The sequence below is a fragment of the Protomyctophum bolini genome, assembly GCF_963924005.1.
Source record: "Protomyctophum bolini genome assembly, chromosome: 17".
NCBI classification, from domain to species: Eukaryota; Metazoa; Chordata; class Actinopteri; order Myctophiformes; family Myctophidae; genus Protomyctophum; species Protomyctophum bolini.
Genome location: NC_137878.1, coordinates 35,418,155 through 35,445,202, shown reverse-complemented (window position 1 = coordinate 35,445,202; position 27,048 = coordinate 35,418,155). Strand labels below are relative to the sequence as shown.

At 42.8% G+C, this 27,048-nt stretch overlaps 2 protein-coding genes across 3 annotated transcripts in view; both read right to left on the bottom strand.

Moving 5' to 3' along the window:
• ripor2 (RHO family interacting cell polarization regulator 2) overlaps positions 1 to 16,146 on the bottom strand; it is a 127,674-nt gene extending 111,528 nt beyond the window's left edge. Inside the window, exon 1 of the mRNA XM_080788202.1 lies at positions 16,043 to 16,146. Coding sequence (XP_080644328.1) covers positions 16,043 to 16,118 — 76 coding nt within the window. The 5' untranslated portion in view covers positions 16,119 to 16,146. The remainder of the gene's footprint in view (positions 1 to 16,042) is intronic.
• A 2,986-nt stretch (positions 16,147 to 19,132) lies between these two features.
• Positions 19,133 to 27,048, bottom strand: part of LOC308332294 (Y+L amino acid transporter 2) — a 31,353-nt gene continuing 23,437 nt past the window's right edge. For both annotated transcript variants that reach the window (XM_080788105.1, XM_080788106.1), the window contains exons 10-12: positions 26,331 to 26,480; positions 24,884 to 25,067; positions 19,133 to 23,276 (exon numbers count right to left, since the gene is read on the bottom strand). In XM_080788105.1, the coding sequence (XP_080644231.1) occupies positions 23,182 to 23,276; positions 24,884 to 25,067; positions 26,331 to 26,480 (429 nt within the window). In that variant the 3' untranslated portion in view covers positions 19,133 to 23,181. The remainder of the gene's footprint in view (positions 23,277 to 24,883; positions 25,068 to 26,330; positions 26,481 to 27,048) is intronic.

Sequence of the window (27,048 nt, the reverse complement as noted above, 5' to 3'; positions counted from 1 at the left end):
TAGAAGACAGGTTTACGAAAAGGTTCAGCTAAAATAGCAGATCTACAAGCTTGCAAATCTGCAAAAAAAAAAATCTAAATCTTTGAAAATCTTTGAAAAAGAAAATTAAAAAAATCATGGAGAAAAGATTTTGAATACTTTTTAAAATTGTTTTAACACCAATCTTATCTTCTTGTATTGGAGGTCACATTTTCAGATGGGGGGGAGGGGGGGGGGGTCCTTGACATGAAACAAGTTTGAGAGATGCAGAAGTACAGTACTCAAGTATATGTACTTAGTTACTGCACACCACTGACAGTGTGTCGGCCATGTCTCACACAGGGTTGACGTGGTGTCACCTCTCGGCACAGTCATTAATCTGATGCTGCAGTGTGACTACGGAAGGAAGGAAGGAGGGATGGTGGCTTCCTGTTTGGGGGTAGATGGGTGAACCAGATGGGCGGGGCTGCGTTTGGGTGGAGCAGCGTGAACAGCTGAAAAGAACCCACAACTTCCTCTCCCACGGTACACCGCCAAGTCGCATCAGAACACACAGGCTGCTCACCACACAGTGACACCACACCACACAACGGGGAAGGAAGGAACGCACACGCCAACACCTGCCCACCGCACCGCACAATTGGGAAGGACGCTACGCTCCAATGACACCGCGGCCACGTTCACGCCTCATGCCAGGGAAGCATTAGCCACTTAACCCATTCTGACCTGAGATCAGATTCATACGAGGTTTCCACTGGACACACACTGGTCTGATGAACCCATTCTGACCTGAGATCAGATTCTAAAAATGTCAGTCGTTCTTCGATTTTTCAAAAATAGCAGACCTACAAGCTCATAGCGTGCCACTCGGTGGCGCGCTAAGAGCTTGTAGATCTGCTATTTTTCAATATCTAAAGCACAACATGATGCTAACACCACAATGGGTTCCCGTTCAGAATGGGTTAAACCCTAGACAGTACGGTGGAAAACGTTATCAATACTGCAAAGTAGAAGTATAAATTGCGGAAATTTGACTTGAGTAAAAGTACAAAACTATTGGCATCAAAATGTACTTGAAGTACCAAAAGTCTAATTATGCAGAATGTCTCATTTCAAGTTTTCAAATATATATACAAATCTTTTGAAAATGGCAGATCTACAAACGCACAATGTGTCGCATCGCGACTCATTGTGAGCTTGTAGATCTGCTATTTTCAAATGGGCGAAATATGTATATAGGGCTGAAGTGGTTAATGTATGTTTTGTAATAATAATCCAAATCTATTTTTAAATTGCCAAAGTATATTATGTACACTGTACGGTGTAGTGGTTTTGTATGAATCATAATAGTAACTATAAACTACAGTTTTCAAATAATAGTGGGGTAAAAGTACAATATTTGCATTTGAGCATAGTGGAGTATGAAAATGGGAAATACCTCATTACAGTCAAATAAAATCTACTCGATTACTTTCCAACACTGACACCGAGCCATACCAAAGACTGTGAAAACGGCATCCAAGGCCCTGCTACATGGCACTCAGCATTAACCCATTCTGACCTGAGATCAGATTCATACGAGGTTTCCACTGGACACACCTTAGAGTATATATGAATAGAGACGGCACCCAAGTTCTCCTCCCGTCCACTTGCATTGAGTTGCTCAGAAGCGCATGAGGCGAATCCACTCCTCCTTCCGGTTTAGGAGCCCTGTGCATTCTGGATTTTTGCCCTCAAACACATGAACGCGCGACGACCGACACATGAACTAGCATCGTGCGTGTGTGCGTGTGCGTGCTACTCGTGGTGAACGCGCATCGCTATGTTGTATATCTCAGGCTCTGACGTGACCTAGCATCTAGCCGAGCTGAGTGGCTAGCGCAGTAAAGGCTAGTGGTTTTGAGGTGGCCTTTTGCGTCATACAAAGTGAAAGTGTAATAAAAAAAATTATTTTATTGCTCGAAAAGCTTCCTTACAATGACATTGAGTTGACGTGTAGGTCTTAGGGTAAGCTGTTGCATAATCGCTATTTCGCACTCGGAGTTCCATGCTGCGGCAGAGAGCTGGGATGCAGCCCTGCTCACGTCCGTTTGTCCCCTCTCACCGGCCGGGCACAGCCTAGTGCGCACACGGTATAGCCTCTGGTAGTCATGCAGGCTGCTCTCAGCCGGTCGGACTCTAAATGTGTGAAAATAAAATGTATATAACGTACTCAAATGTGTTAGTTTTACCAATATTGTTTGTTCATGTGAAATGTTTGTTTATGCATAATGAATTGATGAGAAGGCACATCAAAACGGGGAAATTGCCGTACTCTTTGAGTGTGTGTAAACGTATGTTTTCTCATGCCAATAAAGCCCATTGAATTGAATTGAATTGAGTGTGACTCTGTACCAAATAATAAATTGCCTCAACTGATCGTCTGACCTGTCCTAGATTATAAGCCATGAAAATATTCTGCATTCTTTCCCATTCTGCAGCAAGGGGCGATATAATGCTGTGATTCATTCCACTTTACTGACCGTTTCATTGCCTATATGTCCGATTGTCCGTCATGAGTGTGTCAAAAACACACTTAAACTCGCTTCAAGAGATTAAGCCAAAATACTGTGTCTGTGTTTTGTTGGTATTTTCAAGGGGTGCCAGCCCCTCCTATGCCCAGCTTTGTGTTTGTGTGTACCACATAGTGATGATTTCATTGACTGAGCACGGAATGTGATGTATGATGATGTATGATGATAAGAGTGCCCCTCACTTCAATGTATATTCTATCCAATGGATAATTGGATAATTCTATCCAGAATAGAGCCATACTGTGTTGATGTTTGTATGATTGTATGATGATGATTGTATGATTACTTCATCTTCTGGTTTAAGCTGGGACACCTGTGACCTTCAAGCTAAAATTTAAATTACAGGGAGACAATCTTACCACAACATGCAGCTTACTCAATCGGTTAAGACATACATTTATTGTTTCATTCTCATTCTGTTCTCATTGGATATCAGAACTGGATATCATCATGTCAAAACTATGCGTCTTCATGATCATTTTTGTGGAATCACATGGACTATAAAAAAATAATGTGTTTTGTCTTTTAGGTATTTTAATTCTGGTAATAATAGAAATATTCTAAAATATATAACATAATCTAATCTGGTGAACATATAGTACAAGTGCCTAATGAAATATATCGATTATCTAAACAAACGAGTACAAGCTCACAGCATGTGAGCTTTCCATTTTCTTTAGCTATTTAATGTAAAACAAAGTGGTTAATGAAATATATCCAGCATATGGTGTCATGTTCCTGAACCAGGTTTTAACAATTCACCTCTGAATGTTAAATGGGGATTGGAAAAAAAAACAGATTCCATGTGACCTGTCCATTTAGACTTATTTAAACAAATCAGATTCCAATCTGGATGTGGCACAGATAGATCTGATTCAGGCTAGATTTGGCTGTCAGTGTAAATGGTGCCTAAGGGAAATGTGTTCTCCACTGACCTTAGAGTATATATACTCTAAGGCACTGACCCCCCCTAGTGTCCAAGTTCACTTATTCTGTTAATAGGACCCAAGGAAGATATTTAGTTAAAAATGTTTAAAAGAAAACGTTAAATATTCTGATAGTAAGCATTGCCATAGCATCCCATCAGGAAGTAGTACCTTGGATGTACAGTATTCCAGTCCCACTGTTGTTTATCCAGTGTGAATAATAGATTATTTTAAAAATCATTGCAATTTGATCTGTGACTTTTGCAGAACCCAATGTTTTAATTCAGAGGTTGGTTTAAAATGAAAGCATATTGATTATCTCGGTAAGCACATCAATACGAATCTGGGTTATTATTGTGGTTATCTTAGCACTTCATCATGGATTCCTTGGGTGAAATTCCCAGTTTTACACTTCACATGTGACATAGAGAAATTCTTCCTTGATCTCCACCTTTTCTTAACTGCACTTTGTCCAAACAGAATAAATGTAATTTACACACTTAACCATAATTTGATTTTAATTGGAAAATTGATCATTTTCAGTGTTATGGAATAATTTAACCATTGATTTTAGACTGTAAAGACACGGCACTGCACAGAGCTCCACGACCACCAGTCAATCATTCAACCTCTGCCCAGGGATGGAGGCTTGAAGACGGGGTAGATGGAGAGACATACGCCTGGCAGAAAATGACTTTCGCCTACTTGTAGGTTATCAAACCATGTATTTATATCGGTAAATAATCATGTTGATGCTAAATCAACATTAACATTTCATGTACAGCTGCTATTTAAAAAAAAAAAAAAAGAATTCGGACTCGGGAGTTCTACAGCAGAAGCCTATGGTAAGTGAATGGGAAGTCCCTGGCCGTCAAAATGACATAAGCGATCTTTATAATCTTAATACTTGGTCACAAACCAACTATTTTACAAGAACAATATTGATGTAACTAGAGATTAGACAAATTATCTATATTTTATATACACAGAATAATAAGTAATGAGCAAAAGTCCTGATGCGACATTTCCTGGTTTTAATGCGGTCAGACTCTCAGCGCTCCGCTCTGGGGCAGAGCTCAGAGAGCTGGCTGAAATTTGCTGGAGTGGGCGGAGCCTAGTGCGCGTTCATGTGTTTGAGGGCAAAACCTTACCAAACTGCAATACCTTCTTCGGCCACTATGTCCATTGCGCTTCAAGATTTCCTCTGGGTGTCTTCTCTATTGTATATATACTCTAAGGGACACACACTGGTCTGATTAACCCATTCTGACCTGAGATCAGATTAAAAAAATGTCAGTCGTTCTTCGATTTTTCAAAAATAGCAGACCTACAAGCTCGTAGCGCGCCACTCGGTGGCGCGCTATGAGCTTGTAGATCTGCTATTTTTCAATAGCTAAAGCATAACATGATGCTATCACCAAAATGGGTTCCCGTTCAGAATGGGTTAATAATTATAACACACGAGAGTGCCATGCAGAAGTAACAGAAATAGCAGGATCTACAAGCTCACAACATGGTGGTAATGCCAGGTTGAAAGTGTACAGTATGTGTTGGTTTTTCATGAATATGTTTCATCCATTTCCTGAAAATCAGCGTTTTTATAGACATACAAGCTTTCCACGTGACCGTGACGATAACCTCATCTGTACAGTAAGTGGGGCATTAAGTGAGATACTGCCGATAGAAGATTGGGCAACGGTGTGTATTAAAAAAAAAGCCATAAAAGAAAGAAAAGGCCATTAAAGAAACCTTTTATCTCCATATTTCCACTTATGTATTCTTTGCAAATCAGTGCCCTACTTCATCATACAGTGTGTCGCACAAAGTTACTGAAAATAGCTATTTTCACTATTTCAAATATTTTTTTAATTTTATTATAATTTTAAAAAGGAGCGGTTCTGGACTTACGAGGTTTCCCCCCCGACAGAGACGTTATTGCATGCTGCTTATAGATATAGTTCCGGCTTAGGCAAGAGGATGCAAGACATGTGGAACAATTGCAATAATGGGTGTCACAAGCAGCACTGTGAAGAACTGTATACTCTCCCACTCATTTAGGACTGAGACCAGATTCTTCTAAATCATGACAGTTTTCTGACAAACCTATTATTTCATGTCAAGGAGCCCCAAAAATGTGATGTATTTGGCCATCGACCCCCATCTGAAAATGTGTTGTTCCAGCCAGGTACCCTAACCCTAACCCCCCGTAATTGAATTAACAACTTTATGTGCTGCTGGGTGGAATAACCTATAATAACATCATCATGCATCACTTAATGCAAGCAAAATCTTTGCTTCTGAGGGTCCCAAGGGGGCAGACCCCCTTGGGGTCCCAGGCTCCCTGAAGGTTAGGTTTAGGAGTTAGACTATAATTCCTGATGTGTCTAGTGTCTACACATCTGTCCCCTTCCCGGATGAAAAAGAAAGAATAAAAATGGAGAAATGTGAGTAACACCCATGATGACCTACATACAACATTCTCCTCCGCATGCTGAAAGCCCTTATTGTTGTTGTATTGCACACCCACGGGCACCATGCACCTTGCACACACTATGCAGCGGTGGACAAAGTAGAGAGTACAAGTATTCAGGTATAAAGTGCATTATTCAGAAATGGTCAGAAATGGACTAATATTGAATAATGGTGAAAATACATCAAGCTCACAACGCATTGCAGGCAGTGATATACAACCCTTACCCTGAGGGGAGGCCAGGGTGGGACCGAAGTCCTGACGTCACTCGTTCATCCCCTGGTTTACAGAACTATTTTTGAGGGGTGCTAGCCCCTCCTATATCCAGATTTTGGTGTGTGTGCTCAAACTTTGTCCTACGCAAACATTAAATTCCCATTGACAATGAATAGACAATTTTACGTCATAGTGTCTAAGCAGTAGCGTAATGTCACCCCCCGCACAATCGGACAGTTTTTGGCTTATATAAAGTGTACAGCAGTTCTGGTAGCTATCGTGATTGTAATCAGAGCAACAGCTGCAGCCTGTAAAAAGAAGCCCAAACTGCGTGTTGGTTTATAAACGGCGGTTTGTTACTTAAAAAAAAAAACTATAATGTCAACAACACATCAGACAGTCTACACACACACACACAGACGTCCCCACCGGACATAAAAATGAATAACCCACAGGGGGGATATCAAAAGAAGAGGCCCCTACCCCGCGGCCCACCATCCAGCAAGTGGAAGGAAACGTTCTGTCCAGACCAAAACAGAACTTATTTTGTTCAAATCTACAGGCTTTTATTTTCCTTCTTCCTGAGAAAGAGAGACAGACCGAGTCCGAGAGATGAGAAACGGGGGTGGCAAAGCAAGTAGAAAAGTAGCGAGTACAGACAGACAGACAGACAGACAGACAGACAGACAGACAGACAGACAGACAGACAGACAGACAGACAGACAGGCAGGCAGGCAGGCAGACAGACAGACAGACAGACAGACAGACAGACAGAGTCTTGTCACAGTCTTCGTTTCTCATATTCTACTATACTTGTGGGGACATTTGGTTTTCCTATAGTCACACACACACACACACACACACACACACACACACACACAAACAAACGCACAGAGAGAGAGAAAGAGAAAGAGAGAGAGAGAGAGAGAGAGTTTTTCTCACAGTCTAGGCCGAGAGTGAGGGCCAGAGTCCTTCACATGCAGTTCATCAGCATGTGAATGTTCCTTCCCATCAGCACAGCCAGGGTGGACGTGAACCAAGAACAGCCACACTATGGCCACCAGGCTGGCATCCCGAGGAGAGGAACGGCCTCTTAATAAAGCCACATCCTGTCCACCATGAAAAAACCATCAGGAGTTCTACTGAGATGGTACAAAGGGAGGGCATCTGGCAACCCTCGTCTGAGGCCAGCGACATGAAAACCCATGAGCTCATGAGCCCCGGCCGTTGACAGATCTTCCCATGCTGGCGCTGTGAATGGGAATAGTTCAGGGCTCCTTTCTTTTCTTTTGTGCGTTCGTTCGTGCGTGCGTGCGTTAGTATTACTATGCTTGAGTGTCATTTCCCCCCACAAGTATAGTAGAATTTGGGGAATAGACAAGAGGATCACTAGAGAAATTGATGTTTTATGCTTTAAAAATAGTTTTTAGAGATAGGTACAATTAGAAAAACATTCAGAGTGGGGTTAGTGACCGTTGAATTAGACATTTATTTACAAGTTAGGTTTAGCGATCAGAGATATGCCTGATTTACACAACACGTTGGGAGATTGTAGATCAGGTTTAAAAATGTCAAAACGATTATCATTCAATAAAATAAAATGTTATTCATAAAATTGCTGTCCTAAAATGTTGAGTGGGAGGGCTGTCTGAAGTCTGACACCACAATCTCCTCTGAACACACAGTGAAAAACAACCAGATATCTAACAACCAGATATCTAACGACCAGATATCTAACAACCAGATATCTAACAACCAGATATCTAACAACCCGGACGTTTGGAAAAGAGCTAAAAGGCAGGACTCAAGCAGTCAACTCAACAGTGTGGCTTCCCTGTGAATAAATACCAAAATTATGTATAGCCTACGTACATGGACTGCATTTCAGTGTAGACAAAATCAGTGTAATTTGGGGGTCCTTGACATGAAAAGATTGAAAACTAAAGTTGATAAGGTTGCTTCCCTGCATGTACAGTACAGTACGTGGCAGCGTGAGCTGAGCAGTGATTGGCGTAGAAGTGTGAGCTGTTTAAAAGCACAGAACAGACGGTTAATTGACGCGACTGTCTGGTATACCCACACAGTGATACGTAGAGGCAGAGAGACAGATTACAGACAAACCTTCTAACATGTCTAGCAGGGTTTTCCAAAACCTTTCCAGAATATTTAACCAAATGTCATGGCCTATAACAATCATTCAGCACAATAATGAGTCTCTTGCTCCCTGCATGCGCAATGCCCAAAGACAGGCAGTCTAGCAAAAATAAGCATAGATTCATAAAATTCCTTTCCAAATTGTGATTTTTTTTGTTTTCTGCGTGGTTAGTTGCCTTGCCATAGTATAGGCTACAAGAAGCACCAGTAGGACCTGGCCAGGCCTTACACAAGCAGTCTGTCCGTTTTTATGCATGAGTTGCAGATTCTCGCTTTAGCCAGTCTTTATATTTTTAATTTGTAAGCCACAAAGCTACATCATACCACAGTACTTAAACTGGTATATTATAACTAGGCTCCTTCTGTGTCACACCGTCAAAAGAGTTCTGATCTGTTGAAACTAACAAGACACAAGATTGCTGACAAGAGGAAATGTTTTGACTCAACAACAAATCAATCCATACAGTCAAATCTAACAAACAGACATTCCTTTTATCTAATTTAATGTATTCATCAGTTATTCCTTCTTTCTGTGCTCCAAGGAGCCTGTAATCACAGTGGTTCTCAAACTTGTTTCGTGCCAAGGACCCCCAAATTAATGATAGGTAGCTTGCAGAGTTAGTTCAGTCAGGTATACTCGAGCGGGTTCATTCGTGCTATGCTCAAGTGATACGAATGTATTCGAGGGGTTAATATGCTGCATTATTGTATACAGTGTCTGCAAGACCCACACGTCATTCGCTGATGTGGCAGTCAGCTGACCAATTGGGCGGGGTATTTAAGCTCACCAGACTGCATGCTCTTCCTGCCTTCCTTCTGCATAATGGTTCCTGGTTGTCGTTATGCACTGTTTGCTCCCACCACCACCCCAGCGCCACCGGTGGGCTGTTATTTGTTATTGTACATCTAGGGCTGCTCTTTATGTTTAATGATGGTGTTTAATTGTGCCGAGCAGGGAGAAAATTGCAGCAGAGCCGAATGCCAAGATAATATATTATATGCACCCTATTCTGATTCTATAATAAATATTGGTTAAATCTATTCTACAAGTTATCTGACTGAACTATTCATTTTGGCTGTCTATCTGAAAATGTTTTGTGCCAGCCTGCCAGGGACCCCCAGAAGTGAAGATCTGTGTAAACATAATAATAATAATAATAATCATGCAGCCAGCCAGCCACACGTGTGAAGTTCACATTGTGAAGATCAACATCTATAGATAGGTCTAGGTCTTTTCTAGCAGGTGAGTGAGTTTGTCACGTGCAGGCTGCGGACAGAAGACAAAGATTATTTGAGATATTTATGCTTTATAAGGGAATACATACTGTATCATGCAATGTAACATGGGTTGATTGGGCCTGAAACTACAGTCTATCTATTTTATTGGTGATTATTGAACCAATTATTTTGAGGGGCTAGCTCCTCCTATGCCCAACTTTGTGTGTACTCCATAGCAATGATTTGATTGGCTGAGTACGGAATTGAGGATAAAAAGCGAGGACAGAAATGTGAGGATGCCAATTCCCGGAATGTTGTCATGACTCATGTATGATGATAAGAACACCCCTCACTTCACACAAGTGTGATTTTTTCTTATCAAAACAAATATCGTAAATAGCCCACAAGCATCTACAAGAGTGTGAGGTCACACAGTTACACACCACCGGTATACAGTAAGTCCTCAACGAGAACAAAGGAGGACAAAAGCAGGAAGACAGACAGTGATGTAACATGTGACATGCTGTAAAGTGCTGTTATGTGCCTGTCAGAGGTACCTGCTGCGTGGGCCGTTGCCAAGACGGGGAGTGTTGCTATGGAGCGGAAGTACCATCACTAAAGAGCTTAGAGAGGAGAGGAGAGCAGAGGAGAGAAGAGATTGGAGAGGAGAGGAGAGGAGAGATTGGAGAGGAGAGTTTTGAGAGGAGAGTTGTGAGAGATTGGAGTGGAGAGGAGAGATGGAAGAGGAGAGATGGAAGAGGACAGGAGAGATTGGAGAGGATAGTTTGGAGAGATTGGAGAGGAGAGCAGAGGAGAGGAGAGCAGCGTAGCACAGAGGAGAGGAGAGATTGGAGACGTTGGAGTGGAGAGGAGAGATGGGAGAGTAGAGGAGAGATGGGAGAGTAGAGGAGAGATGGGAGAGTAGAGGAGAGATGGGAGAGTAGAGGAGAGATTGGAGAGGAGGAGAGGAGAGATTGGAGAGGAGAAGAGAGATTGGAGACGAGAGTTTGGAGAGATTGGAGTGGAGAGAAGAGGAGAGGAGAGCTTGGAAACAAGAGGGTTCTTCAAATGAAATTAGGATATTACATAAATATCTGGATACATATAGGAACCGTGTGGCTCCGTGGATGGACCTCAGACTTCATGTGGCCAGTCCTGTCAGTGATGTTAACTCTCTATGACGTATGACTCCACATGTCAACCCAAATGCCCATGAATCACAGCCCCACTGACCTCTAGCATTATAAAATGCAAGTCAATGTTTTCAAAAGGTATAAAACACAATATTATATGAAAACAAATGAATAGAAGTACTTCTGTGGCTACTAGCAGGGTGCACAAGAAATTTGACACACACATAGGCTGCGTGTTTTAACTCAACAGGGATCTGTGGGTGGCTTACATAGATCACTGTAGACAATATACGCAACAAAAAGATCAAATTTGAAATATACAAAATCATAACAGAGGAAGTTTGGTCTCATTGATCGTGTAGCCTGTGTGTGCACGTGTGTGTGTGTGTGTGTGTGTCAGATAAAACAGGATAATCTTTCTCAGCGTGTGAATTATTCATAAACTGGTGTTGGTCCTCAGGGGTGCCCGAGAGAGAGCCACACACACACACACACACACACACTACAGAATCAAGGTGTGTTTTGACAAACTACAGACAGGAGTCAGGACACCCTCTGCTGGCCATTGCTTGTCGGTTGAGAATCGTTTCCACATCAACACAAGGCACTGGAATATGCCAAGTAACTCTAGTCAGGTTATTAGCGCTAGCATTTTGTATCTACCCAATTAGGACTATAGTGCCTGAGCCTCATTGGGGCGAGATAGGCATCAGTTTACCAGCCTTTACCAGTCGTGTGCCTAATAAATTAGGGTGAAAAGGTCATTTGGTGCCCACCAACACCACCACGGAGGTTGTGGGTGAAGCATTCGGCTTTGCCGGGCGTCTATGTGAACACAATTGGCCTGTGTTTGTGGGAGGGAAGCCGGGGCGGGGAGGGGAGGATGATATTGGTCATTGTGTTTACTCCAAGGAGTACAATGAAGGTTGTGCATCCTCCCGCTGGGGGCTCCTCACTGGCAGGTGAGTCAGTAGGATGCAACAGCCTACAGGAACACAGAAATGTGTGCCGGTGGGGAGAAAAGGGGCGTAAAAAAATAATTGCCTAGAAAAAGAAATAACCCATCCTGACAAAAGCTCATCAAAAATCCTCTCCTCACTCTAGCTCTCTCTCTCTAGTCTCTGTTAAACTGAACTTGATGATTTTTGGAAGGTCTTTTCAGGTGTGAATTGTGGAGGCTACAGTGTGGTGGAAGCAGCAGGAGCTGTAGATTGAGTGTAGAATGACCTCCATGGACACAGACAACTCACAGAAAATAAAGAGGATGAGCCCACAGCTGTCCATAGAAACTATTACCAACACAGACTTTAATTTTCCGTAAACTTAAAATACTGTAAAGCGACAGTTCCCCAAACTATTCTGAATCAGGGCCCACTTGAAAGGTGTTTGTGGCCCACCCATCTGACCAATAAACACAGCTGCCCTGTCAGATGGGTGGGGAGAGTAGATTAGTGGAGCGTAGGAGATATTACAGACATCAGGAAAGCTGAGGGAGAGAGAGAGTTTAGGAGAGAGACAGTATACGCTGAGAGGGAGACAGCTTAGGAGAGACCAACAGCAGGGAAGCTGAGGGAGAGAGACAGAGAGTTTAGGAGAGAATATAAGCTTAGAGGGAGACAGCTTAGGAGAGACAGACAGCAGGGAAGCAGAGAGAGAGATAAATATGACCTAGGAAGAGATGCTACTCAGAAATGTTTCAGTATCTCAAATACTAGCAGTGTATATGAGCAGTGAATTCAATTAAAGAATGCCAGGGTTCAGAAAACATGAAGCTGGGGCACATTTGTTTTCCAAAACAAAGAACCATCTTTTCTCTGTCAACAATCCAATTTTTTATGCTTCTGTGTTCACCAAATCCCTTCTTCCCTGTCCACTTTCAGGCAGCAATGCTGTAATGTGGAGAACTTGATTTGCTAGGCGTGCACGTGCACACACACACACACACACACACACACACACACACACACACACACAAACACACACACGAGAGAGAGAGCTACTACAAGCACCCGTACAATAGTTTTCAGCTATTTCTGTTGTGTCTCTTGTGTACGCGAGCAAATGCAACTGAGTGCTCAATTAGCAATGGTGTCATCCAAAGACGGACGTGTGCGCGCGCACACACACACACACACACACACACACACACACACACACACACACACACACACACACAAGCTAACGTCATCAGGGTGCTGTGTCCCACTGTCCACTATAAAGTGGAGACAACAGAGCACTCTGCTAACCACTGATGCAGCACAGCTGGTCAGCTCATCAAGATGCTGCTTATCCTTTCATCAATAACCACTTATGCTTCTGATTGGTCATTTGTTGTTGCTAGTACATCATCATTTTATGTGTGTAGATGTGAGGTCTCTTAAGCCAGTGGCTCTCAACCTGTGGGCCGCAGCCTGGATGAAATTGTAAATGGGCCCCCAAATAACTGACATGACAGAGATTTTAATACAATATTCATATTTGACGAAAATAGAGCTGAGACAGAAGGCAAAGCTCTCTGTCTACCGAGCAATCTTCGTTCCTACTCTAACCTATGGTCATGAGTGTGGGTCATGAATGATCGAAAGAATAAGGTCGCGAATACAAGCAACTAATGTTGCTCTGGTGAGGGAATTCTGGAGCTCTCTGGTGGAGCTGTTGTCCCCACGACCTGAACGCTGAGAACCACTGTTTTATTTCATTACATTCACAATTATTGTGAGCATGTGGTGAAAAAGGAAAGTGATCAATATTCAGGGTCTGGAGTTGAAGGAGTTTGGGAACTCTCTCCTGCAGTAGAGAGCCATGCATGCTGTAATCCATTCTCTGATGGTACAATCTGATCCCCCTCTAACAACAGCTACAGGTGCTGTGTGAATTAAACATCCACCACCGCACTGTCAACCACACAGCTTCATTTAACTCTGATCCCTTACGGCAGTGCTTTTCTACCTTTTCAGGCCGTGACCCCCCCCCCCAAAATAATCATTTTGAACATCTGGGGACCCCCCCCCCCAGCCCGGGTCCACTTGGTTACAGTTGTAGACAATCTAAGTTCCAAAATGGATACATTAACAATGAGGATTTTACAGTGGAGCTGTAGTTCCTTCCTTAAGTATTTATTTGGCGAGCAAGTCTTTTTCTGCCAGTTCTCCTTGTATGTTTTTGAGACACCTGTCACACCTGCAGTCAACCCGGAACAAAGGACAAAGAAAGGCACAACAGTTTCCCTTGTACTTAAGTTTAAAATGTGCCACAACTCCCAAACGTCCTAAATCCATGTTGTGTTGTAAACACACTCATAGATATACACTACATGCACGGCACACGCACTCGTGTGAGCGCACGCTCTGCGCGCACACACACATCCAAGAGCCACTCAGGCAGATGTAAGGACTAGCCACTTACCACCAGAAAATTACATTTACTATCACATAACACTGTGTGCGCTCACACAGTGTCACACTCACACACACACACACACACACACGCAGTGTTAGCAGCACTAATGGCTCAGTGCTGTGGAAACAGCCATGAAGTGCTAGCTGTGCCAAATCGAATCAACAAATCAACAAACCCTCTTCTGAACAGACAGAATTAAGTCCTGGGGAGTGCTGTGGTAACACTGGCCTCGACTATAGTAGTTCAAAACAGACTCGTACAGTTACACTGCAGGCCTCATATATAGGGTCAAGTAGATGTTCTGTAGGCATACAATAAAATATATATATAATTACCGGTATATCATTTCAAACGGTTTTCACAAAAACAAATAAGTAGTACTATTACTGTAATAGTATAGGGCTATAAGTCGGATGAAGATCTGAGTGACGTTGACAGCAATACAAATACAGCGGAGCTTCTTGCAGCATTACTAGTTATTTATTTTTGTGATAACAAAAATAATAAGATATTAAAAAAAAGAAAAACATTTGAAATATTGGAAATATGTTATATTTCCACTAGTTAGTTTATGAATAATGGAATATATATTTTTAAAAAATGGGGGGGGGGGGGGGGGGGGCTCACAGAGAGACACAGAATGTATCTTTTGGGACTGAGCTGAAAAAGGTTTGGGAGCCAACCACTGGCAATGGACTACAGCCAGAAGTGACTTCACCGGTCCGGGTGGAGAGCATCTCAGTTACACTGTAAGCATCATACACAGTTACAGTAAACACACACCCCAAAGACACTCGCTGTGTTCTGAGGGAAGGCCGTCGTTACAGTAAACACACACCCCAAAGACACTCGCTGTGTTCTGAGGGAAGGCCGTCGCCAACCATCACACTGCATATCGCCGATGTCGGGTTGGAAACCTTTGTATGTCCAAAACCGTTACTTTGTCATTATTATTTTAAAAACATCTTAAAATAGTGAAAATAGACGATCTACAGGCACAAAACATTGCGAGGCATTTGGTGCTTGCAAATCTGCTATTTTAACTACTTTCGTGTGAGACTTGTATGATGAAGCATTAACTTACGATACAAGGTTTCTGCCTGCACACACCATTGCTTGCCACAAGTTGTCTGTCTGAGAGGCAGCGTAATCAAAAGTGTGTCAGTGGCAAAGAGAGGGGTCAGGAAAAATATATTCATATCCTAGCATAGTGTATCCACAAATCCCAGCTCATGAGAAAAAACAAGTTTATATCCTATTTAGGAAAAACAAGGTTTTACTGTAGCATAGTGTGGGTGCTTACATTTGTTTTTTGTTTTTCCAAAATGAGTTTATAGCACAGGCCGACTCTTCACATACTAAATATGAAATAAATGCCCAAACATGTACTGTAGCTACGTGTAATGTTAGAGACCACAGAAGTGAACCTTTCAAGCCTGTTTTCTCAACTCGCTGTTTTCTGCAAGACATTACTCTATAAGCCATATCTCCAAAACTGGTGGGTCAAACTGACCAACCAATTATGTCAATTTGATTCCCTGCTTTCTTATGACGTGAAAAATCCAATGGCAGTCCCTCAGTCAAATTTAGCCACATATGATGTTGTTGGAAAACAATTGTATAGCCTACATATTCTCCCAGCATTAGGGGTTAGTTAGGGAAACACGTTCATACATCAAAGCACAGTGCATCCATATTCCCCAGCATAAATCTGAAAGCCGAAAGTCTGTCGGGTGGAAACCTCATTATGTAAAAAAAACTGTTACTTTTCAGGATTGTGTGAAGTGTAGTATGATCAAGTATAGGGCGTTAATGTATGAAAATACACGTTAGAATATGGAGATAAGAGGTTTCTGCCCGACAGCAACGCTAAGATATGTTTTTTTAGGAAAACAAGCTGCATAATGCATCCACAGGTACAGACAGCACATCACGGTGTTCTCACACACACACACACACACTCCCAACACTCACGGTTGAAGTCCCTGCGCTGCGCGCGGTGCCTCCAGGGCCGGCCCCGGATCCAGTTGAGCCGTCGAGGCAGCTCCATGGTGCCGGGCGAGGAGGAGGACAGTCGGCGCAGGTTCACAGCTCATCCGACGCACGGCTTCACCCGCTGCCACCACCTGAATCATGCCCAAGAAGACGGATTCTCAATGTGGGTGTCATTAAACAGGTGCCAGGTTACCGCGATGAGTGTGAGGGGGCCCCACACTCACCCACCGACCGACCAACGCACCGATCCAAACCTATAGAGTCCAAGAAAGGTTCTGATAATTAAAAAAAACATTTGGTTTTGATCTGCTTTCTCTCTCTCTCTCTCTCTCTCTCTAGGGCAGTGAACTGCTGGCTCTTGTGACTCCACACATTTTCTTCCCCCCTCCGTGGCTTAATCTTTTATGCATGAGTCGGTGGAACCCAACTCCCTGGGTGCCGAGGAGGGGTGGAGGCTGCAGAGAGTCAGGTCTCATCCTGGGTGCTTGCGGATACTGTAGATAGGGGCTGTTACGATCCTTCCTTGTGATAAAAACAATTGTGATTCATGATGTAATTGTGTTTTTTGGCATTGGACATTGGAGCATATGAAATAAATATATATATATAAAAAAAAATGTGTTTTTAGGGATTGGAAACATTGAATTGTGATATACTGTATGAAGATAAAATATCCATTTGTGAAAAATATACAAAGAAATGACTGACAATGCCTGGTACCAATAATCAAACTATATAATGCATTATGGAAAAAAAGGGAAAATACTTAATTGTATTAATTACTGAAACAAACAATGGCGATTGATTAAAGAAACAATGTGATCAGGGTGTGATATAATATTATGTAATAATAGTGACATGGCCTGCTCGTGGATAGGTGACACGTTGTGACAACTCAGAGTGCAGAGTCTGGGCTGGCTGCCTGGTGAAATGTGATGCCCCCCCTGCGCCCGGGCCCCAGGGGACGGACGACGACAAGGTGGACAGACAGGTGAGAGTCAGGAGGTGGAGCTTGGACAGTCGCCCAATACAAGAGGAGGGAACTAGTGGTGGTGGTCCGGTGGACAGTAATTAACAAAGTACATTAGGCCTACTGTAGGCTACTTAAAAGAGCAGTTCACCTCCCATGGCATGAAGCCTTGAACTCATGGAGTTCTTTTTGTTTTTGTCGCATCTCCAAGTCTAAGACAATCATTTGTTGACCGGCGGAGTCCAAGTTAAGTTATTTTTTTGGGTGAACTATATGTACTTTACCATATTCCTTTCCAAAGACAACTATTGTACTTTTGACTCCACTGCTATAATTGAGTGTGTGTACACTCAAGTATTATTGTGTATTTATTTCACCATAGCACTGGTCTTACTTCTTCATGTTTTCTGTCTGCCTCTGCTGTGTGCTCAGCTCTATAGCATGGCAGAAACATTCAACAATCTTTACCCCTTCTCCACACATAGGTCGGACCGTCGGACGGTCTCTGAAGTCACTCGAAGCATAGGCCTACTGTACATTCACACAGTGAATTAAACTGAACAGCAGTATAACATAAGAGTCTTATACCTAAATAATTAAGCAGTAGCTTAAAATGAAGGTGGCAATGTGAAGGTTAGCAGTGTCAGTGCAACTGAAGCCATACACGCACCGTAATGTTAGCCTAGATGTGGCTTAATTGTGGGTTGACCACAACCAACAGAGGGTAGCCAGCTATGCGTGTGACATAATCATCAAACCACTACCAGGAAGTTATGCAGGAACGTCTACTGAGCTTAGACTCTAAGCTCAGTAGACGTTCCTGCATAACTTCCATATTATATTCTTTGAGCACTGAAACTGGCTGATTACATACCAAGCACACTGGTTTTGTATTCACCTCTGTGAATAAATAATCGTCAGTCAATTTTTCCTGGAAAACTCTGTGCTCCGTGTCCACTTTTCTCTTCTTTTTTGACAAAGCCATTTTGAGAATTGGTGGTAGTAGTTAGTAGTAGTAGTGGTGGTGACTAGTCTGCAGGTGAAGCAAGATTCAAAGATTGCCGGTTATGTTTTTTTACCTGAACACGTTGTGTTGTTTATTTCCTGTCTCACGTCAGTGCCGTCTGCTGGACCTGAGGATTTGTTTTTACATTTGCTGCCCTCTAGCGGCTGGAGGGAGCATTTTGGGTGTTTCTTTAAGAAAATCATAACTTTTGATAGAAATGAGCTAGAGACTCGCTTTTTTTGGTGAAATATTCAGAAATTTATGCCGGGCCTGATGAAATCATCATGCGGGCCGGATCTGGCCCGCGGGCCGTATCTTTGACACCAAGCTACTGCCTACTGAGTGGCAAAAAACTACTTTCTGGCCTTGACAGCCCATGATACATCCACACAGAAAAGTCATATCTGATTGCATTAAACAACATTAAACAATGTTAAACTCACTTTGCCTGTTGCTTTGCCACTCGATGTGCCATTCACTTTAAGCATGCGCATACCCTCAGTCATCAACCCCACAGACCTGCTGCTGTGAAACTTTATATTTACATGAACGGACACCAAGGGGACATCTACGACACAGGTCGACACCCCAGCCAGGACCATAAATGCTTTGCATCCCGTTTGTTTTGGGGCACATGTCGGCGTTTTGAGATTGACAAACTCATCATTTGTTGCGATTTGTCATACGGTATCCCGTTTCTTTTTTACTATAGGCAGCCTTCATTATCATCTGTCTGAGATATTTTAAACGGGTCTTTTTAAATAGCTATAGTTAGTGGGCAATGGGCATACCATTGCCTGATGGACTACTTTGCAACAAACCAAAAGCCACAAACAATTATACATTATGAGATGATGACCTCTAGTGGCATACTAGACACAGCACTGCACACAGAGAACCAAATAGCGGCATATTCATGCTCCCCAAAAGACTACAGCAGCCAAAGAGAGACAAACGTGAATATGAGGTGTTTTTTCCTGCTGGATAAACCACAGGTTTTCAAAGCAAATACATGGAGATCCCTTGCCTTATGTCACTTTGAGAACCCTCTCATTGAACGGTTACATTTATTTTCAGGCACTGTGATTAACAAAAAACACTTTAATATTGATCAAAGTCATTTGGAAACAAGGCATTAAACATTCCACATAACTTGACTTTATTACAATAAAACACACCATGCATCCTGCAGTGAGTGTACAGGATCTTGCATTGTAAAGCACTTCATTTGTCCATGTCTTAATACAATAAATTAAAAAAGGCTGTGGCTCCGGAACCGGTACCCCGATCTCTAAAGCCTCCAAAACCGGGAGTTGGAGGTCACTCAATGTTATTCAATGTCTAACTGGGGGCAAAACAGCCATTGCAGATTCTTACTATGACCTCAACGTCCGCAAAACCATACCTAAACCAGGCATGGACGTAGACTAGGTATTTTTCAGTGACAATATACTACCAGACCTAGTATAGAGCCCTGAGGGACCCCAGTCAACAGAGTATAGGCAAGAGACACTTCAGGATAGTCAAGGAGGCCATCGTGTACGATATTAGCATAATAATGGGACGTTTTTAGATGGGATGTTAACTGTATACAAGCCAGGAAAGAGACTTGCTCTGGTCAACATTGGTTGAACCCGCCACTCGGCTCAAGGCATTGTGGGTACGATACTGCAGGTTCAGGAGCCACTACCCAAGAGAAGAAATACACAGTAGAAGACAGAACATAAGCGATTAAGACAAAAAAAAGGTTATCTAGACCTCCCAGTTTCAACAAACAACCTGCCCACACACTGACGGCAGTGGTCCATGACTAATATAAAAGCCTCCATTTCGGGCATCAGGAGATTGAAGAGACTAAATAACGGATTGAAACCGCTTGCCATTTTAAATCCGTTTACTACCAAGTGCTTGTGGGAGATAACAGGATTTTCCACAGCGGTAAACTCTCTAAACTGACAACCAGATGGATGGCCCGTACATACAGACGCCACAATCACTCGCACGTCGTTATACAGCTTTATCCTACAAGAAAGGCAATAAACACACAATGACATCTGTGCTTTGTTCGATGGAATCGGACTGTTGATGTGGTGGCAGGGTTTTAATCTATATCGAACGCGCAAGAGCTGCTGATGGTTTAACAAACCATCAGCGCATTGGCGCTACACTAAGGTTCTATATGGAAAAAAAAAGAAGAACATTGTATAGCTTCTAAGGTCCATGAAAAAAGTGCTATACGACAGTGGTCCTCAAACATTTTCATGTCATGGACCCCGGATGTATTTGGCCGCTGACTTCCATTTGAAAAGATTTTGTGCAACAAGGGACCCTGATAAGGGAAGCTGTTTGTCACATTATGTGAGAAAAAAAAAATAGTGCATATTTATACTTGGTTGCACACCGGTGTCTTGCACCAGAAATAGCATGATCTTGTATAAGCTCAAAACTTGTTGGGTGCCACCCGTTGAGAGCTTGCAGATCATCTTCCGGTGCACGATACGATGCACAATGTATTAATCAGACATTAGACCTTGAAACAGTTTCTCATTTTGCTGTCGACTCCCTCGAAACCCCTCAAGGACCACAGACCCTAGTTTGACAACCAGAGCCCGTACAGAACAACTGTAGGCCTATATGGTTCTTAACGGAAAACCTGCAATGTTCTTTCTGTAGAATGAAATCCATGTGTAATCTTTTCTGGGAGGCTGGGGGGGGGGGGGGGGGGGGGGGCAGGGCGGCATACATGCATATTAAGTGAGCTACAGAGCCATTCAAATTTCTCTCTGCATAAAACACATCACATAATCAGTGGACCATCATCAGTGAACCTTGACAATCGACACAATGTGCTAAAGATTCACACTCCTCTGCTGTGCTCAAATGATGTGCGACTATATAAAAAAAATATATATTTGGTCTTAAGCAGGTCCTAGATTTACATCAAGAAGGCACACGTGAAGACAACGTTCTACATGCACGGCGAGCGGAGTTGATCGTTCTTTACAGGAAGACATGGGCCGTGTCCTCGGCCATTATATTCTGCTAGCTCCCAGGAAAGGACATCTACATATTGTTAGAAAAGTCGAGAGCTTGTAGATTTGATTTGAGCACTCGTAAAATGTGATCCACACACACATGTACATTGAAATTTGCTTGTCATTTGAAGTCACAAATAATAAACAATTGTGGAAATGTCGATATACTGTAGTGTGTGAATCATTATTTTCCGTGACTTAACTTTTCTTTGCGATTCAAATGTGTTTTAAAAGATTAATATTTCTGTGAGTTTGAGTGCTTAAATCAAGAATACAGGCTCTCATATTTTGAAACAGTACAGATTATCATATACGGTACTATAGATGTCCTTTCCTTCTGTACATAACCTTGTAGGAGTGAGGATAGAGGAGCTAGGACAGAGACACACAGCCAGGAGTTTCATGCATGTTCAGATGGACAGTAGTGGCAGAAATGACAAAGCAATGACAGAGTTCATTCGCAGCAGTTCCAGCAAGTAAACTAACAGTGTGATATCAATCTCTTACAAATAAATGGTTTGGAAGGTGCTGGTTTTATCCAGGTCAAATGACCCAACTGTCTGTGAGAGTTCTACCTATAGGATACTGTACACAGATGGTTCTACCCATCATAGTATAGATCTAAAAGAAAAAGAAAAAAAAAAACGGAAATGGCAAAGTGCGAACAATCTGAATGCTGTGAGAACATCCTATAGATCCATAGAAAAAATAACCCCAATGTGTACCTGACCTACATTCTTTTACATTGGCAAACAAATTTGCAAACACGGATTCAGTCTAAAAGCTTATGGATGTTTGCCCGACACCTGATTCTTCTGATACTTTGTTGGGCGCGGGTGTCGAGCATCCGAAGATAAATCAGAAAATAGCAGATGTACCGAAAAGATGTCCTAGGATAAAATACTCCCATGAGTGTTGAGACCATTTGTCAGACAGCCAGCCGGAATATGACGCAGCAAGGTTCTGCTGTTCCATCTATCTGTCCGACGCTAATCTCACGCCTTCTAAAAAACTAAAGAAGAAAAATAACATTTTTGGCTGAGCTGGTGGAGAGACTGAAGAGGACAGGACTCCAAACTGTCCCCCCAGAACAGAGCTGAGTTCTTACAATATTCATGTTCAAATCAGGCTCCGATTCGGATCGGTTTTGATTTCTTTCAGCCATTTCCAGGCTTGATTGTCTGCATTGAAGACAGTTCAAGCTAATGCTGAGCTGTGAGTGAGGCGTCTTTGTATAAATGGCCTCTGCAAGACTACAACATCTTAATGTCACAGGAGTTATTTTTGTAGCTCATCCCCCTGTGAAAAAAAACTAAATAACAGAAACCTGTAGCCACTAGGGGGAGCAGAGCTTAAAGATGGCTAGCTGCAGCCTGCAACTGTTGGAGGGTTTGGTTAAAACGGTGGCTCTGAAACGTAATTTCAAGCACCCACATAACTCTCAGAGTAACAGATCATTAATGGTCCATGTGGACCCATCCTTAAGGAACCATGAGGGTCCTTGAACCCCACTTTGAAAATCTAAGCAAAAACATTGCACTGAGAATAAATGGTGTTCCTGTGGAGGGATGAAGACAGGTTTGATGGCGACGATTCATTGGTTGTATACAGTACTTTATCATGGCAAGGTTGGATCATAGGACCCCCACCCCGACTTTGAAAATAAAGACGAAAAGTTACAAGGCTGTGACAGCCATGCTATTCTTAACAGGCGAGACATACGACGACTCTACAAATAATTTGTGCATACCTAAAAGCCTTTCAGCTTTTGGGATTTTGTAAGATTGTTCCTAGAGTATCCTAGAATATTTCAGGAATGTCTGTGTGTGTGAGTGTATGTTTTTCCGTGTGTGTACGGAGGAAGCTGCATGAATGTCACATGGCGCAAACGCCTCTTAAAAAAAAACCAACAAAAAAAAACCCAACGCAATCCTATAGCAGTCACGTCTGCGGCGGAATTACTTCCTTCCACAGTTCGTAAAAAATAAAAGCCTAGCCTTTAGAAGAGAAATGTGCGGAAAGGGGGAAGGGGGGCAGCTCAGCGGAGGGCCCGTCCCGTGCAAACCCTTTCTGGTTTCTCTGTGGGGCCCTGACCTCCATCCTTGGATCACTCAATTTTGTCGGGGTCGGGGTCGTCCAGGTCAATGTCGGGCGACACAGCGCAGCACAGACATAGCTTCTGGGTGTACAGGGACATCTTGTCTACGGACCCAAACAAAGTGAGAAGAAGATCAATGAAGACTCTGAATTAAATAAAATTGTTGAAATGCAATGCATTCAGGTGTAAAGGAGCAACTTGGACACTCAAGCATGAAGGAAGCATGAGTTAAGTCCCTCTCCCCAGGTTGGCAGAGGGTGTGTAGAGCCCAGGATCACAGTAGATGATTGACACAGGGGTGAAAAATGGGTTACAAAATCGTGGGATAAAGAATATATTAAAAAAATGCAATGCAATGCATTTGTATGCGACTTTAATATGATTCGAAAGTGCATTATGATAGGTAGGATATGTACAGTAGTTGGCCCTTGGGTGCATTATTATGATAGGTAGGAGATGTACAGTAGTTGGCCCTTGGGTGTTTTCATATTTTCTATTAGGCCCCCTTTGAAAAAAGTCTGGACACCCCTGGATTAGTACTTACACAATTGCTGGTTGTTGAGGTGCATCCACATGATTTATTTGAGTGAGAAGATTCAAAAGATTCAACACTCAATATAGTCAACGTTCCAACACTTGAGAAGTCCAGGCAGTTCCTATTAACCACTCATTCGCTACAGAAGCTTACAGCTTACAGCTTACAATGGTTATGTGGAAAACAGGCAGACATCTCACACATGTTAACCACATCAGGTGGTCTAGACTCTAAAGAAATGCTGAGTCAAAATCATGGCACTGTGTCTTTAAAAGAAAATGGTTTTCTAGTGGCAACGTTCCGCATTAAGCTAATAGCATTATGTGTGTTTACTACAAGTGTGAATAATGTTCTGCTTTACAGTATATGCTCACAATCTTCATGCTACAGAAACCGGCACATGAGCTGGATTTGAAGGTGGAAAGCTCAACTTTGATGGGATACAATCACAATGAATCAGGCGTTTAAGCACGCTGGACAATGAGCCAGTGTTACAGTATACTGCAAGTCAGACAGAGATTAGTCTGAGTTATGGATGATTTGAAATTCCCTGACCCAATACTTATGTGTTAAGTCCCGACTAAAAACCTAATTCCCACTGACAAAATGTTTTGCACTGTATGCAAAGTGTGAAAAGAAAGTAGTCACTACGGGCCCTCATCAAGACCATGTCTTATGCTAGGTATTCCCAAACTTTTCCAATTCCAAAGATCCCTAAATACTAATGGTCATAGCCTATGGCTGGCAGATTCCGGTCAATAACGTATATACAGTAGCAGTGGTTCTCAAACTTGAACCCCAAATTGACACATTAGCTTGTGCACCACTCAGTTCACACGGGTGTGATCTTTTTATTTCAAGGACCCACAGTTAGATATGCACTAGGCCACGGGCCCTCATTTGATACGGTTTTGATCTCTGGGATCACCCCAATCTGCACTGTAGAATCATCAGTGTTAATTTAACTCAGCACCAACTCAGTACCAATTGCTTCCATTAGTACACTCGGTTACAAACAAAAGGGTTAAATGAAATTCCCAATGATCAATAATTTGGCTCCCCCACCCCCTCTGCTGCTTAACGTTCAGTTATGTGCTGCTTAACTGAACAAACAAAACAAATCTTGAGTTTCAGAAATTAAAAAGAAAAGGCTGGTGGTAACCAACGGCCTCTCACCCAGCAGTTTGCGCATCCAGGCGGGTCTGGAGCTGGCCGGCAGGTGGATGCAGACGTAGTAGACGGGCGCCCCGGACAGCGCCACGCCGATGCCCACCAGGGAGTTGATGGTGTCGCTGTAGAGCGGCACCACCACCAGGAACACACTGCACAGGCAGTACACGATCGGGAAGAACAGCGACAGCTGCAGAGAGGGGGAGAGGAGGGAGAGAGAGAGGGGGGGATGTCGGTGATTCTCAACCTTTTCCAATCTCAAAGACTTGAGAAATGCTCTAGCAACCTCAAAGAAGATTAAGGGGCTTCATATTTTCTCCAAAACGATGTTGAATTTATAATTCTAGTCTGAATAATTTATGGTTCAAAAAGGAATGCTGCAGGGTCCTGTTAGAAATGATTATTAATTAACATTCAAATCTTCTCCTTTAGTCCATTTCCCATCAGGGTCGACACAGAGAATCATCAGTTTCCTTCCTTGGTCACTCCTGCATGGCATGCCCCCTCTGCTCTCACCGCATCCATCTAAGCTCTTCTGTGAGCTTTCCTCTTCTCTTGCATGGCAGCTTCATCTTTCGCCCAATGTGCCCCTCATCCCTTCTCTGCATACAAACCTAGACTATTTTGCTTCATTCCCAAACCCTAACCTGGGCTGACCCTCGAATGCATTTCTGATTTTGTCCCTCCTTTTGTCACTCCTAATGAGAATCGTAGCATCCTCAATTGTGCCACCTACACCCCTGCCTCCTGTCCTTTCGTCAGTGCCACCGTTTCCAAGCAGTACGCAGAGCATGGCTGGTCTCACTACCATTTTATACATCTCCCCTCTCACTTGCAAATGTCTCCTGACACTTTCCTCCATCCGTTCCACCCTGCCTGCACTGTTCTTCACCTCTCTTCCACACTTCCCATTACTTTGGAGAGTTGACCACATGCATTTAAAAACTCCCTTCACTTTTTCCACCTCTACTCCTCCTTGCATCCTCACCGCACCACCGTCCTCCCCCTCAATCACACACACAATGTTTACTGAACAGTTTATACCCAGCAGCTACCTGTTGAAGACATGAACACGCCTGACAGTTCACACTGCACAGGTGCATGATGGGAGGCTGAGTTTTCAGCCTCCCAGCCTCCCATCATGCCGCACGGGTGACTACCAACAGGGGCCGCTGTTGCACCACCTCATGGCTAAACAAGCACATACAGTACTTACTATTAGATACTCTATCTGGATATATTGTTTATTTCTCTTTTGAATATGATGACAAATGTCACCTACTTATTTACACCTGCAAAACCTATGATGTGACATGAGTCCGAGTCAGTCGTTTAAAAAAAAACACATCAAATGCTGTTCTGTATAAATTGAGTGCTAGCACTTACTTACTGCATGGAGTGCTAGCACTAGCAGTGTGCTACTATGGATGGAGTGCCAACAGTGCTAGCATACCTTGACAGGTCGGTGCCTGTCGGGGTCTTTGAAGCGCAGGTATATCTGACTGCAGATGGACAGACCAATGAACAGCCAATAGTTGAAGCTGAAGTAGTTGATGAGCTTGAAGACGTCTCGAACACACAGGTAGATCAGAGACATGGTACCCTGTGAAATACACACATTTACTATGTACACATTCATTGTGCACAAAAATAATAATAAATAAATAATGAGCCTTTACTGCTTGCATTACAAAATGCAAGCAGTAAAGGCTCATTATTCCACTGTAACATTCACATCCACAAGCAAGTTGAGACATTTGTTGCTTTATGTAAGGGCCAGTCACACCAAGAACAATATCTTTCTGACCCGGGCACCTAGGCTACAATGTAGCTTGAGGTTACATTGTGAGCCTGGGTTCGAGTCCCGATCATGCTGGCCTTTGCTGCGTGTCACTCCCCATTTCCTGTCAGCCTACTTTCCTATGAATAATAAAAGGCATAAAAAGCCTCAAGTAACTTAAATTGTATAGTCGAGCACGATCTTTATGAACGATAGAAGCATTGACACTTTGACAGCCATTCAAAATCTAACTGACGGATGTGATGAAAGTTTTGAGATGAGAAACCAGGCTAGTAGATGAGACCATATGAAGCTAATGCTAGCCTTTAAGTCAACTGTCATTACCTCAGGTAGGGTGCAACTATTTCACCTCTTTATAATTAATATTAAC